The 15,062-nt window shown below is 46.1% G+C and overlaps 1 protein-coding gene across 8 annotated transcripts in view; it reads right to left on the reverse strand.

Annotated features, from left to right (window-relative positions):
- Positions 1-15,062, reverse strand: part of utrn (utrophin) — a 430,508-nt gene that overhangs the window by 234,099 nt on the left and 181,347 nt on the right. For all 8 annotated transcript variants that reach the window (XM_061929658.2, XM_061929664.2, XM_061929663.2 and 5 more), the window contains 4 exons: positions 12,729-12,946; positions 7,418-7,535; positions 7,123-7,328; positions 6,550-6,704 (listed from right to left, as the gene is read on the reverse strand). In XM_061929658.2, coding sequence (XP_061785642.2) covers positions 6,550-6,704; positions 7,123-7,328; positions 7,418-7,535; positions 12,729-12,946 — 697 coding nt within the window. The remainder of the gene's footprint in view (positions 1-6,549; positions 6,705-7,122; positions 7,329-7,417; positions 7,536-12,728; positions 12,947-15,062) is intronic.

Genomic DNA, 15,062 nt, shown 5'->3' on the forward strand with positions numbered 1-15,062 from the left:
TCTCCATCGCAAAAGTTGCATGGGCATTATAATTACATTACTTCAAAAACGACTGTACTTGTTAGTAGAATATTCAATTTTGTTTTTATGTTTTTCTGCTCGAAGACCTTTATGAAGAAAACAAACAAGGAACCCAGATTTCCCTTGCCCGGACGCGAGTCACCGGGGCCCCCCTCTGGAGCCAGGCCCCGAGGTGGGGCACGATGGCGAGCGCCTGGTGGCCGGGCCTGTCCCCATGGGGCCCGGCCGGGCACAGCCCGAAGAGGCAACGTGGGTCCCCCCTCCAATGGGCTCACCACCCATAGCAGGGGTCATAGAGGTCGGGTGCAATGTGAGCTGGGCGGCAGCCGAGGGCAGGGCACTTGGCGGTCCGATCCTCGGCTACAGAAGCTAGCTCTTGGGACGTGGAACGTCACCTCGCTGGGGGGAAGGAGCCTGAGCTAGTGCGCGAGGTGGAGAAGTTCCGGCTAGACATAGTCGGACTCACTTCGACGCACAGCAAGGGCTCTGGAACCAGTTCTCTCGAGAGGGGCTGGACTCTCTTCCACTCTGGCGTTGCCGGCAGTGAGAGGCGACGGGCTGGGGTGGCAATTCTTGTTTCCCCCCGGCTCAGAGCCTGTACGTTGGAGTTCAACCCGGTGGACGAGAGGGTAGCTTCCCTCCGCCTTCGGGTGGGGGAACGGGTCCTGACTGTGGTTAGCGCTTACGCGCCAAGCCGCAGCTCAGAGTACCCACCCTTTTTGGATTCACTCGAGGGAGTACTTGAGAGTGCTCCCCCGGGTGATTCCCTCGTTCTACAGGGGGAATTCAATGCTCATGTTGGCAGCGACAGTGAAACCTGGAGAGGTGTGATTGGGAAGAATGGCTGCCCGGATCTGAACCGGAGTGGTGTTTTGTTATTGGACTTTTGTGCCCGTCACAGATTGTCCATAACGAACACCATGTTCAAACATAAGGGTGTCCATATGTGCACTTGACACCAGGACACCCTAGGCCGCAGTTCTATGATCGACTTTGTAGTTGTGTCATCGGATTTGCGGCCTCATGTTTTGGACACTCGGGTGAAGAGAGGGGCGGAGCTTTCTACCGATCACCACCTGGTGGTGAGTTGGCTGCGATGGTGGGGGAGGATGCCGGACAGACCTGGCAGGCCCAAACGCATTGTGAGGGTTTGCTGGGAACGTCTGGCAGAGTCTCCTGTCAGAGAGAGTTTCAATTCCCACCTCCGGAAGAACTTTGAACATGTCACGAGGGAGGTGCTGGACATTGAGTCCGAATGGGCCATGTTCCGCACCTCTATTGTCGAGGCGGCTGATTGGAGCTGTGGCCGCAAGGTAGTTGGTGCTTGTCGTGGCGGTAATCCTAGAACCCGTTGGTGGACACCGGCGGTGAGGGATGCCGTCAAGCTGAAGAAGGAGTCCTATCGGGTTCTTTTGGCTCATAGGACTCCTGAGGCAGCGGACAAGTACCGACAGGCCAAGCGGTGTGCGGCTTCAGCGGTCGCAGAGGCAAAAACTCGGACATGGGAGGAGTTCGGGGAGGCCATGGAAAACGACTTCCGGACGGCTTCGAAGCAATTCTGGACCACCATCCGCCGCCTCAGGAAGGGGAAGCAGTGCACTATCAACACCGTGTATGGTGAGGGTGGTGTTCTGCTGACCTCGACTGCGGATGTTGTGGATCGGTGGAGGGAATACTTCGAAGACCTCCTCAATCCCACCAACACGTCTTCCTATGAGGAAGCAGTGCCTGGGGAGTCTGCGGTGGGCTCTCCTATTTCTGGGGCTGAGGTTGCTGAGGTAGTTAAAAAGCTCCTCGGTGGCAAGGCCCCGGGGGTGGATGAGATCCGCCCGGAGTTCCTTAAGGCTCTGGATGCTGTGGGGCTGTCTTGGTTGACAAGACTCTGCAGCATCGCGTGGACATCGGGGGTGGTACCACTGGATTGGCAGACCGGGGTGGTGGTTCCTCTCTTTAAGAAGGGGAACCGGAGGGTGTGTTCTAACTATCGTGGGATCACACTCCTCAGCCTTCCCGGTAAGGTCTATTCAGGTGTACTGGAGAGGAGGCTACGCCGGATAGTCGAACCTCGGATTCAGGAGGAACAGTGTGGTTTTCGTCCTGGTCGTGGAACTGTGGACCAGCTCTATACTCTCGGCAGGGTCCTTGAGGGTGCATGGGAGTTTGCCCAACCAGTCTACATGTGTTTTGTAGACTTGGAGAAGGCATTCGACCGTGTCCCTCGGGAAGTCCTGTGGGGAGTGCCCAGAGAGTACGGGGTATCAGACTGTCTGATTGTGGCAGTCCGCTCTCTGTATGATCAGTGCCAGAGCTTGGTCCGCATGGCCGGTAGTAAGTCGGACACGTTTCCAGTGAGGGTTGGACTCCGCCAAGGCTGCCCTTTGTCACCCATTCTGTTCATAACTTTTATGGACAGAATTTCTAGGCGCAGTCAGGGCGTTGAGGGGATCTGGTTTGGTGGCTGCAGGATTAGGTCTCTGCTTTTTGCAGATGATGTGGTCCTGATGGCTTCATCTGGCCAGGATCTCCAGCTCTCGCTGGATCGGTTCGCAGCTGAGTGTGAAGCGACTGGGATGAGAATCAGCACCTCCAAGTCCGAGTCCATGGTTCTCGCCCGGAAAAGGGTGGAGTGCCATCTCCGGGTTGGGGAGGAGATCTTGCCCCAAGTGGAGGAGTTCAAGTACCTCGGAGTCTTGTTCACGAGTGAGGGAAGAGTGGATCGTGAGATCAACAGGCGGATCGGTGCGGCGTCTTCAGTGATGCGGACGCTGTATCGATCCGTTGTGGTGAAGAAGGAGCTGAGCCGGAAGGCAAGGCTCTCAATTTACCGGTCGATCTATGTTCCCATCCTCACCTATGGTCATGAGCTTTGGGTTATGACCGAAAGGACAAGATCACGGGTACAAGCGGCCGAAATGAGTTTCCTCCGCCGGGTGGCGGGGCTCTTCCTTAGAGATAGGGTGAGAAGCTCTGCCATCCGGGAGGAGCTCAAAGTAAAGCCGCTGCTCCTCCACATCGAGAGGAGCCAGATGAGGTGGTTCGGGCATCTGGTCAGGATGCCACCCGAATGCCTCCCTAGGGAGGTGTTTAGGGCACGTCCGACCGGTAGGAGGCCGCGGGGAAGACCCAACACACGTTGGGAAGACTATGTCTCCCGGCTGGCCTGGGAACGCCTCGGGATCCCCCGGGAGGAGCTGGACGAAGTGGCTGGGGAGAGGGAAGTCTGGGCTTCCCTGCTTAGGCTGCTGCCCCCGCGACCCGACCTCGGATAAGCGGAAGAAGATGGATGGATGGATGTTTTTCTTATCTCAAAGTTAGTTTATCTCTTTAAAAGACATGTTTCACGTTGAAAGTGTGCTGTTTTGAGGGCCAAGCACCAATTATGGTAATTTATTTCAATGGGCAATGTTGATTTGAGATACAAGTGTTTTGAGTTAAAAGCTCCTCATTTAAAGGCCTACTGAAACCCACTACTACCGACCACGCAGTCTGATAGTTTATATATCAATGATGAAATCTTAACATTGCAACACATGCCAATACGGCCGGGTTAGTTTACTAAAGTGCAATTTTAAATTTCGCGTGACATATCCTGCTGAAAACTTCTCGGTATGATGACGTCAGCGCGTGACGTCGCGGATTGTGGAGGACATTTTGAGACAGCATGATGGCCAGCTATTAAGTCATCTGTTTCATCGCAAAATTCCACAGTATTCTGGACATCTGTGTTGGTGAATCTTTTGCAATTTGTTCAATGAACAATGGAGACAGCAAAGAAGAAAGCTGTAGGAGGGAAGCGGCATATTGCGGCCGACTTTAGCAACACAAACATGGCCGGTGTTTCATTGTTTACATTCCCGAAAGATGACAGTCAATCTTTACCATTGGCCTGTGGAGAACTGGGACAACAGAGACTCTTACCAGGAGGACTTTGAGTTGGATACGCAGACACGGTACCGTGAGTACGCTTCCAAACATTTGATCGCTTGCCCGTACGTGCGTGTCGCTATGTGCATGTCACGTAAATAATTCAATGTATACAACCTGTCGCGGACATCGGGGGCGGTACCTCTGGATTGGCAGACCGGGGTGGTGGTTCCTCTCTTTAAGAAGGGGAACCGGAGGGTGTGTTCCAACTATCGTGGGATCACACTCCTCAGCCTTCCCGGTAAGGTCTATTCAGGTGTACTGGAGAGGAGGCTACGCCGGATAGTCGAACCTCGGATTCAGGAGGAACAGTGTGGTTTTCGTCCTGGTCGTGGAACTGTGGACCAGCTCTATACTCTCGGCAGGGTCCTTGAGGGTGCATGGGAGTTTGCCCAACCAGTCTACATGTGCTTTGTGGACTTGGAGAAGGCATTCGACCGTGTACCCCGGGAAGTCCTGTGGGGAGTGCTCAGAGAGTATGGGGTAACGGACTGTCTTATTGTGGCGGTTCGCTCCCTGTATAATCGGTGTCAGAGCTTGGTCTGCATTGCCGGCAGTAAGTCGGACACGTTTCCAGTGAGGGTTGGACTCCGCCAGGGCTGCCCTTTGTCACCGATTCTGTTCATAACCTTTATGGACAGAATTTCTAGGCGCAGTCAGGGCGTTGAGGGTATCTGGTTTGGTGGCTGCAGGATTAGGTCTCTGCTTTTTGCAGATGATGTGGTCCTGATGGCTTCATCTGGCCAAGATCTTCAGCTCTCACTGGATCGGTTCGCAGCCGAGTGTGAAGCGACTGGGATGAGAATCAGCACCTCCAAATCCGAGTCCATGGTTCTCGCCCGGAAAAGGGTGGAGTGCCATCTCCGGGTTGGGGAGGAGATCTTGCCCCAAGTGGAGGAGTTCAAGTACCTCGGAGTCTTGTTCACGAGTGAGGGAAGAGTGGATCGTGAGATCGACAGGCGGATCGGTGCGGCATCTTCAGTAATGCGGACGCTGTATCGATCCGTTGTGGTGAAGAAGGAGCTGAGCCAGAAGGCAAAGCTCTCGATTTACCGGTCGATCTACGTTCCCATCCTCACCTATGGTCATGAGCTTTGGGTCATGACCGAAAGGACAAGATCACGGGTACAAGCGGCCGAAATGAGTTTCCTCCGCCGGGTGGCGGGGCTCTCCCTTAGAGATAGGGTGAGAAGCTCTGCCATCCGGGGGGAGCTCAAAGTAAAGCCGCTGCTCCTCCATATCGAGAGGAGCCAGATGAGGTGGTTCGGGCATCTGGTCAGGATGCCACCCGAACGCCTCCCTCGGGAGGTGTTTCGGGCACGTCCGACCGGTAGGAGGCCACGGGGAAGACCCAGGACACGTTGGGAAGACTATGTCTCCCGGCTGGCCTGGGAACGCCTCGGGATCCACCGGGAGGAGCTGGACGAAGTGGCTGGGGAGAGGGAAGTCTGGGCTTCCTTGCTTAGGCTGCTGCCCCCGCGACCCGACCTCGGATAAGCGGAAGAAGATGGATGGATGGATGGATGGGTATACAACCTGATGATTCTCTTGTGTGATGACTGTATTATGATGATAGTATATATGATAGTATCATGAATCATGTATCATGAATCAATTTAATTGGACCCCGACTTAAACAAGTTGAAAAACTTATTCGGGTGTTACCATTTAGTGGTCAATTGTACGGAATATGTACTTCACTGTGCAACCTACTAATAAAAGTCTCACGTACGTAACTTTGGGGACTTTGGGGAAATATATGTGCTGTATGAACTTTGGGGAGGTGAACGGTACTTTGGGCTGTGGGATTGAGTGTGTTGTGCAGGTGTTTGAGTTGTATCGGCGGGTTATATGGACGGGAGGGGGGAGGTGTTTGTTATGCGGGATTAATTTGTGGCATATTAAATATAAGCCTGGTTGTGTTGTGGCTAATAGAGTATGTATATGTCTTGTGTTTATTTACTGTTTTACTCATTCCCAGCTGAATATCAGGTCCCACCCGCCTCTCACAGCATCTTCCCTATCTGAATCGCTCCCACTGCCCTCTAGTCCTTCACTCTCACTTTCCTCATCCACAAATCTTTCATCCTCGCTCAAATTAATGGGGAAATCGTCCCTTTCTCGGTCCGAATCGCTCTCGCTGCTGGTGGCCATGATTGTAAACAATGTGCGGATGTGAGGAGCTCCACAACCTGTGACGTCACGCTACTCGGCTGCTGCTTCCGGTAGAGGCAAGGCTTTTTTTATCAGCGACTAAAAGTTGCGAACTTTATCGTCGATGTTCTCTACTAAATCCTTTAAGCAAAAATATGGCAATATCGCGAAATGATCAAGTATGACACATAGGATGGACCTGCTATCCCCGTTTAAATAAGAAAATCGCATTTCAGTAGGCCTTTAAGCTTGTAAGTTGAGGTTCTACTCTATTTAGACTATCATGGCTATGTGTTGAAATATCCTATAGTATCTATTTCCAAGCTTTCTATAAGTATACCCACACTTCCTTTAAAATAGTACTGTGCCTTGAGAAAATATAACAAATGCTTTCTGCATTGCAAATTGCAGGCTTGAATGAAATGCGCTCGCCTGCTATATTTGTCCCACCTATTACTGATGCTGTTCCAGGCGCCGTTGTGCGCGTCGGTGACCTCTTTGACCCTCCTGGTGTCGTCTGTGGAATACTCGTGTAGAAGGTGGTTGGACAGCTCGTTGAAAGCCGCTAATGTAGCCTGGCCGCGACTCATCTCTAGCAGGAAAGCCTGTGTTGGCGTAAATAGGATAAGACAATGTGTGACCTAATACAGTAATGAATGACAGGTTTTACACTCCAAGTATTTACATCTCCTGCATATGTGACACTCCCAGGTTAACCCCACTCTGTTCCAATGCGCATATTTGTCATCATTACGAGACACAACAAACAGAGACGTTTGGATTCCATTGCCCTCTAGTGTTCATCCCCCACAATGCGTCAGCCGCTCTCACGAGGCACATTTTTGTCATCATCTCACATTAACGCTGACGGGGGAACCGATGTTATTAGGCTTCAAAGGGATACGCAAGAGAGGTGATTCAGACTCAGCCTAATTAAATGTAATTTGAGTTGTTACAGTGCTCAAATGAATACGAGGGGAGCAAAAAAAAGAGGAGCACAGGTGTCGGGATCTAGTCACTGACCTTGTTGTCAGCCAGTTGTTTGGTCAGAGGGTCTGTCGACTGTTGGAGCAGGCTGTGGAACCATCCGTCCTTGTGTCCAATCAGAGCCTGTACCTCCCTCCTGTGGGCCTCCCACTGGTCGCTGTGGCCAATCATGTTGTCCAGCTGCAGGAGTCGCGCCTCCACGCCATGCTGAGTGTTGTCCCACTGGTTTCGCACCCTCTCCACTGGAGAAAAGAGTTACCAAGAAATGATGGAGTCAGTATGCATTACAATATACAGTCTGTTTTAAAAAAAAAAACTAAAAAAAACATACATTTCTCAGTTATGGACGTGCGCACATCCAAGTTAGACGTCTTGTTTTTGATGTTCTGTGCCAGGGTGAAAATGTCTTCCAGTTGAGGATGCCGCTGCTCCAGGTCGCTTTTTGTCACCTGGGGGAAAAAAACATCTATCAAGCTCACAATACTGTACCTACTCACAGCTACTTCTTTAAAGACCACAGTGAGCCGAATGGAAGACAGCATTTTAAAGTCTTATACTTTGACACTTCAACGTAAGAGCGTGTTCAGAAAAGAGCGTTCTCTTGCCAGAAAACATTTTAGTTAGAAGCACGGTTGGTGTAGCAAATGCCAAATTGAACCTCGTAAGATCCATATAAAACCATTTAGTCTTAGGCATTAGCTTACAGCGAGAGATCCACTTAACTTTGTTTTTTAACCATGGGAAGGAAGAAAGTGAGTCTGAAGGACAGTGATGAGAAAAAGTAGTGGATGATAAAGAAATAAATCATCAAAAACATGACCGAGTCTGTCGCCAACTTGGTCATAGAATTGCTAGTCTGCACCATAATGAAGCAGAATGAGTCTAACGTAAGCCATCCATCCATTTCTACCACTTGTCCCGTTCGGGGTTGCTGGGGGTGCTGGAGTCTATCGCAGCTGCATTCGGGCGGAAGGCGGGGTACACCCTGGACAAGTCGCCATCTCATCGCAGGGCCAACACAGATAGACAGACAACATTCACACTCACATTCACACATTAAGGACAATTTAGTGTTGCCAATCAACCTATCCCCAGGTGAATGTCTTTGGAGGTGGGAGGAAGCCGGAGTACCCAGTCACGGAAAGAACATGCAAACTCCACACAGAAAGATCCCGAGCCCGGGATTGAATTCAGGACATGCAAACTCCACACAGAAAGATCCCGAGCCCGGGATTGAATTCAGGACATGCAAACTCCACACAGAAAGATCCCGAGCCCGGGATTGAACTCAGGACCTTCGTATTGTGAGGCACATGCACTAACCCCTTGTTCCACCGTGCTGCCCTAACGCAAGCCAAGAATGTTAAAATAATATCCAAATGGTGGATGTATATTTATGAAAATATGGAAAAGCAGATGGAAAGACATACCGTAAAAGAACACTATCCAAGGTAAATGCTGCAAATTATTATTACATTACTTAATAAATCTACTGTAGTTTTTTGTAGTACATTTTATTGTATGGTTTTTATACAATATTTCTTAGTTAAAAGTTTGTTTTTCTTTTTAAAAAGGCACATTACAATTGTGCTGTTTTAAGGGGCCAATCACCAGCTAAGTTGATTAAAATTAATTTCAATAGGAGACATTGATTTGAGATACAAGTATTTTGAGTTAGGCGCTGCGTCACAGAACCAATTAAGCTCGTAAGTTGAGGTAATACTGTATTCAGGTTATAATGATTCATGAATTCCCCCCAAATCAATTTAATTCAATTAACTATATGTAAATAAAACCGGTTCAGACAGCCTGGTGAATATGAACCCAACCACACACACACTTATATTAAATACTTGTATTTGAACCTAAACTTAAGCAGTTATGTTGCCTTGTCTGCTACAATCAAACACTTTCCAAAAACAGGTGTTGAAAAAGTGGGGTCTGATGGTTAACCTTGGACTAGAGTAGGGGTCTGTGTTGTGGCTCCAGCTTGTTTTTGCTTCTGTGTACTGTCGTCACTAAGCTGTCCCTTGAGGCACCGTCATGCTTCTTTCAAAGTTCTGCATCAGCCATTTAATTCTCGGGTCAGTGTTTCTGTTGAGAAAGCATGACACTTAACTGGTCATGATTTAGCTTGACAGCTACCTTTGTTGCTAATAAACAATGGTAACGAGAGAGGGATTGCATGTTATTGAAACTGGTGCTGTGTTACAATACCTTAATTGCAAACAAAGAAGGCATTTTTGCAAAGGTAGGCAGTATGCCTCATGATTGAATCGCAGCAACATAGGACAAGCACTAAAAGCCAAACCAATTACAGCCTTTGCCGCGTGGCTACTACGCAGTTCAGTTGGACTTTTTTTTAAAGGTGTACAGTACGCCACACTACACAAGAGGATTTAGAAGGGGACAACAGAGCTCGCCTTAACACAGCAGCATAAACACGTTTTAGATAGAATAGAGCAAAAGTACAGAACCATGGAAAAATATCCATCTCCATATATACAGTATATTCCATATCTTCCTGTTTAGATGAAGAATTATTCATGGGGACTATTATTCATGGGGACGGCGTGGCGAAGTTGGTAGAGTGGCCGTGCCAGCAATCGGAGGGTTGCTGGTTACTGGGGTTCAATCCCCACCTTCTACCATCCTAGTCACGTCCGTTGTGTCCTTGGGCAAGACACTTCACCCCTTGCTCCTGATGGCTGCTGGTTAGCGCATTGCATGGCAGCTCCCGCCATCAGTGTGTGAATGTGTGTGTGAATGTGGAAATAGTGTCAAAGCGCTTTGAGTACCTTGAAGGCAGAAAAGCGCTATACAAGTATAACCCATTTATCATTTATTTATTTCAAGGGTTAACAAGAAAAAGTCTCCCTGCAGACACTGTCTTCGGTTCTGTGTGTTTGTCTCCATCCCTGGGTATAAATTGAATGTCAAAGATGAACAACTTCTATGGCTGAATCCTTTTAATATCAAGATGAGAGGCATGATTTACAATCTAGAATAACTTTGACGAGTGGAGAGGCGATGATGCGGGAGCAGCAGGACATCACGGCCAGCTCACAGTAAAGCAGCAGAGGGCTGCTTAGCTGTATGTTATCAATCTGCAAAAATAGTTTGACTGCGCTAGTTCTTATAATAATTAATATTTAGGTCACGATATGTATATAGAGTATTGTTGGCGGGTTTTGGATGGTATTTAGAGGATTTTGTGGGCGAAATAGAGAACCCCCATTGACTACATCGTTAGCAGACTTTCATGTATTTACAACTTAGGATGCAATAAAAAAAATAAAAACATGTGTTCATGTCTTATGTAAGGATCGTGTATGATAGACAGCCCATTGTCTCTAATATTTGCATATTTCCAGTATGACTGATCTGATTATATGGTCAGAGTGTAGAAGTGTTACTCCAGTGACGTCAATCTCCGGAAATTACCGAAAACGTTTGGAGCGAAATATTCATAATGGCTGACTGAATTTGTGGCATTTTGTGATGTTTAAACAGTATTTTTACACATTTTGAGGATTGTAAATACAATTGTATATGATTTAATGCAGGGGTTCTCATTACGTCGATCGCGAGCTACCGGTCGATCTCGGAGGGTGTGTCAGTCGATCACCAGCCAGGCATTAAAAAAATAGTCCTAAAAATGAGCGATCATAAATCTTCACTATGACGTCACTTTCGTCACTTGATTGACATTCACGGCACCCGAGGGTCTTCTGAGATGACGCTGGCTGCTGCCAGCTCATTAAAATTACCGACTGGAAGGCGAGAAACACTTTATTTCAACAGACTCTGGCGCCGTACCTGTCGTCAAAACTCCAAAGACCGACTGCATAGTTGCACAGTTGCGTTAACAAAATAGGAGTCTCAGAAAGCTGGCGTGCACAAGCTAGCAAGCTACGGAGTTTGCCGACAATGTATTTCTTGTAAAGTGTATACAAAGGAGTACGGAAGCTGGACAAATAAGATGCCAAAAACCAACCACTTTCATGTGGTATTGGACAGAAAGGAGGACTTTTTTTCTCCTCCATTCGAAAATGCGGACCTTATCAGCACCACTGCATAATCAATGCAAGTCATCAGAATCAGGTAATACACCAACTTACATTCTTGTCTTCATGAAAGAAAGGAATCTATATGTGTTAAACATGCTTGTATTATCTTTAAACACCTTTAACTTATTAACAATATTAACTATATGTGTTAAACATGCTTGTATTATCTTTAAACACCTTTAACTTATTAACAATATTAACTATATGTGTTAAACATGCTTGTATTATCTTTAAACACTTTTAAGTTGTTAACAATATTAACTATATGTATTAAACATTCTTGTATTATCATTAAACACCTTTAATTTTTTAACAATATTAACTATGTGTTAAACATGCTTGTATTACCATTAAACACCTTTAATTTTTTAACAATATTAACTATATGTGTTAAACATACCTGCATTATCATTAAACACCTTTAACTTGTTAACAAATACATATATTTCATAAATAAGTAGATGTAAATTATATATATGAATGAGGTAGATCCCCACGACTTGATCAATTGAAAAGTAGCTCGCCTGCAGAAAAAGTGTGAGCACCCCTGATTTAATGGATACAATGAAACATAAATACGCATACAAAGTCAACTTCTTTTTCCCACTCTACTTGTACTTTAACTATGACTGTATTAACTATAATTAAATTATTTTTCAAAGTAGATTTGCCTCACACTGGTGAAGATACAACAGTTCATTAAACAAAAATTCAGCAAAGTTAGATTTTGACTAATTGTCAGGTGGCGACAGGTGTGGGTTGTTACCTATGGGAAATTAGAAAGAAAAACTAGAAAATAAACTAGAAACTGAATAACATGCAAAATACGGGGGAGGGTCAAGACAGGAACGTAACATGACAATACATTATAGGAAACTGTATATCAAGCATTAACTTCAACATACAGAAGGGATTCCTGGGTGGACCTCGCATTAGAGGAAGAGTGGGGGGTAAGTGTTTTGCAATGCAGTCTGCTGAAAATGATGTAAAGCGCCACTATACATAGCAATTGAGGCTGTGGTAAAGTTTAAATTGCCATATAACACATTTTAAGATATTCAACACTCTACTGCCATCTGGCGGCTAAAGTGGATAGTGCACCCCCCCCCCAATTTGTCACGTTTCATGTGTCAGGTAAATGGTGACGAATAAGGCCACATGAATCCCCTTCTTGCTGTAGTGATCAAATAGGTTTTGTGGCTCAAACTGGGTTTTGATTTGGTGGAAACGGGCCCAAATGGCTCTTTTGATGCAAAAGGTTGCTAACCCTGGATTAGAGAAACATTGATGTACTGTATAATGTATAGCAAAGCTATTAACTGGTGGCCCGCGGGCCAAAATCGGCAGGAGAATGACAGCAGACCAATCCCAGAGTTCAGTTCAAAACTTGAGATAGACTTTAACATCTGTGCAGCAAAATGAATCCGATAAAAACACGAGCACCCCTGTTGTGAAGAGGAACTTGGACAAATGTAAACAGTGGCAGATTCTTGCATTGACATCTTAACCTCCGAAAGATCAGCGTCTGCAGAGGACACATTACATAAACCCTTGCAAGTTGGCTGTTGTCACCTGAAGGCGTCCTATGGTGGTCCGGATCTCCTCTGTGTCCCCCACTGTGACGATGTTGGACTTGAGCATCTGGGTGATGAGGACCAGCCAGTCCGCCAGTTCTGTTGCCGTCTCGTTCAGGTCGGTAGGGGCCACAGAGTCCGGCGTATGCGGGGTCTGGTGATGCGGGTCCTCGCTCACCAGGCTGGCCATCTGGACAGCCGAGGGCACCGCAGACACTGAAATGTAAAAAAAATTGTATTTATATTTATCCGCAATGAATATTAAAGCTGGATGTGCTGTTCTCAAAGGAACATGAGCAGCCAAAACATGACAAACAAGGCTTATTTCTGCATACATTTTTCATATTTGGAATTGAACCAGGAATACCACATTTCAAACAGGTCTCCTGTGTATTTACAACTACTGACATTTTAGGTTTTTTGTATCCTGCTGATGATCAGTGAGCACTTATCAAAGTGAGGGGTTAGGGGTTTTGATAAGTGTTTTACTTCTTTTTACACTTTAAAAAACAGTGACGTGGGTTGCAATCTTTTTATCCAATTACATTTACTTTCATTAAAGTTAAGAGTGGTGACTTTTTCGTGATTATTTCAAACGTGTTAGCAATGTTAAAATGTTAATTTAGAAATGCCCTGCACACTCAATGAAAGTTTTATGATGACCATAGTTTGACTCTGGGACAGACTATTCTATCATCCTATTACAGGTCTGGGCAATTATTTTGACTCGGGGGCCAAATTTAGAGAAAAAAATGTGTCTGGGGGCCGGTATATCTATCTATCTATGTATACATACATATATATATATACATATATACATACATACACATACACACACACATATATATATATATATATATATATATATATATATACATATATATATATATATATATATATATATATATATATATATACAAACCCCGTTTCCATATAAGTTGGGAAATTGTGTTAGATGTAAATATAAACGGAATACAATGATTTGCAAATCCTTTTCAACCCATATTCAATTGAATGCACTACAAAGACAAGATATTTGATGTTCAAACTCATAAACCTTTTTTTATTTGCAAATAATAATTATCTTAGAATTTCATGGCTGCAACACGTGCCAAAGTAGTTGGGAAAGGGCATGTTCACCACTGTGTTACATGGCCTTTCCTTTTAACAACACTCAGTAAACGTTTGGGGAGACACATTTTTTAAGCTTCTCAGGTGGAATTCTTTCCCATTCTTGCTTGATGTACAGCTTAAGTTGCTCAACAGTCCGGGGGTGTCCGTTGTGGTATTTTAGGCTTCATAATGCGCCCACATTTTCAATGGGAGACAGGTCTGGACTACAGGCAGGCCAGTCTAGTACCCGCACTCTTTTACTATGAAGCCACGTTGATGTAACACATGGCTTGGCATTGTCTTGCTGAAATAAGCAGGGGCGTCCATGGTAACGTTGCTTGGATGGCAACATATGTTGCTCCAAAACCTGTATGTACCTTTCAGCATTAATGGCGCCTTCACAGATGTGTAAGTTACCCATGTCTTGGGCACTAATACACCCCCATACCATCACAAATGCTGGCTTTTCAACTTTGCTCCTAAAACAATCCGGATGGTTCTTTTCCTCTTTGGTCCGGAGGACACGACGTCCACAGTTTCCAAAAACAATTTGAAATGTGGACTCGTCAGACCACAGAACACTTTTCCACTTTGCATCAGTACATCTTAGATGAGCTCAGGCCCAGCGAAGCCGACTGCGTTTCTGGGTGTTGTTGGTAAACGGTTTTCGCCTTGCATAGGAGAGTTTTAACTTGCACTTACAGATGTAGCGACCAACTGTAGTTACTGACAGTGGGTTTCTGAAGTGTTCCTGAGCCCATGTGGTGATATCCTTTACACACTGATGTCGCTTGTTAATGCAGTACAGCCTGAGGGATCGAAGGTCACGGGCTTAGCTGCTTACGTGCAGTGATTTCTCCAGATTCTCTGAACCCTTTGATGATATTACGGACCGTAGATGGTGAAATCCCTAAACTCCTTGCAATAGCTGGTTGAGAAAGGTTTTTCTTAAACTGTTCAACAATTTGCTCATGCATTTGTTGACAAAGTGGTGACCCTCGCCCCATCCTTGTTTGTGAATGACTGAGCATTTCATGGAATCTACTTTTATACCCAATCATGGCACCCACCTGTTCCCAATTTGCCTGTTCACCTGTGGGATGTTCCAAATAAGTGTTTGATGAGCATTCCTCAACTTTATCAGTATTTATTGCCACCTTTCCCAACTTCTTTGTCACGTGTTGTTGGCATCAAATTCTAAAGTTAATGATTATTTGCA

This window comes from Nerophis lumbriciformis, linkage group LG34 (genome assembly GCF_033978685.3).
Source record: "Nerophis lumbriciformis linkage group LG34, RoL_Nlum_v2.1, whole genome shotgun sequence".
In the NCBI taxonomy this organism is placed as follows: domain Eukaryota; kingdom Metazoa; phylum Chordata; class Actinopteri; order Syngnathiformes; family Syngnathidae; genus Nerophis; species Nerophis lumbriciformis.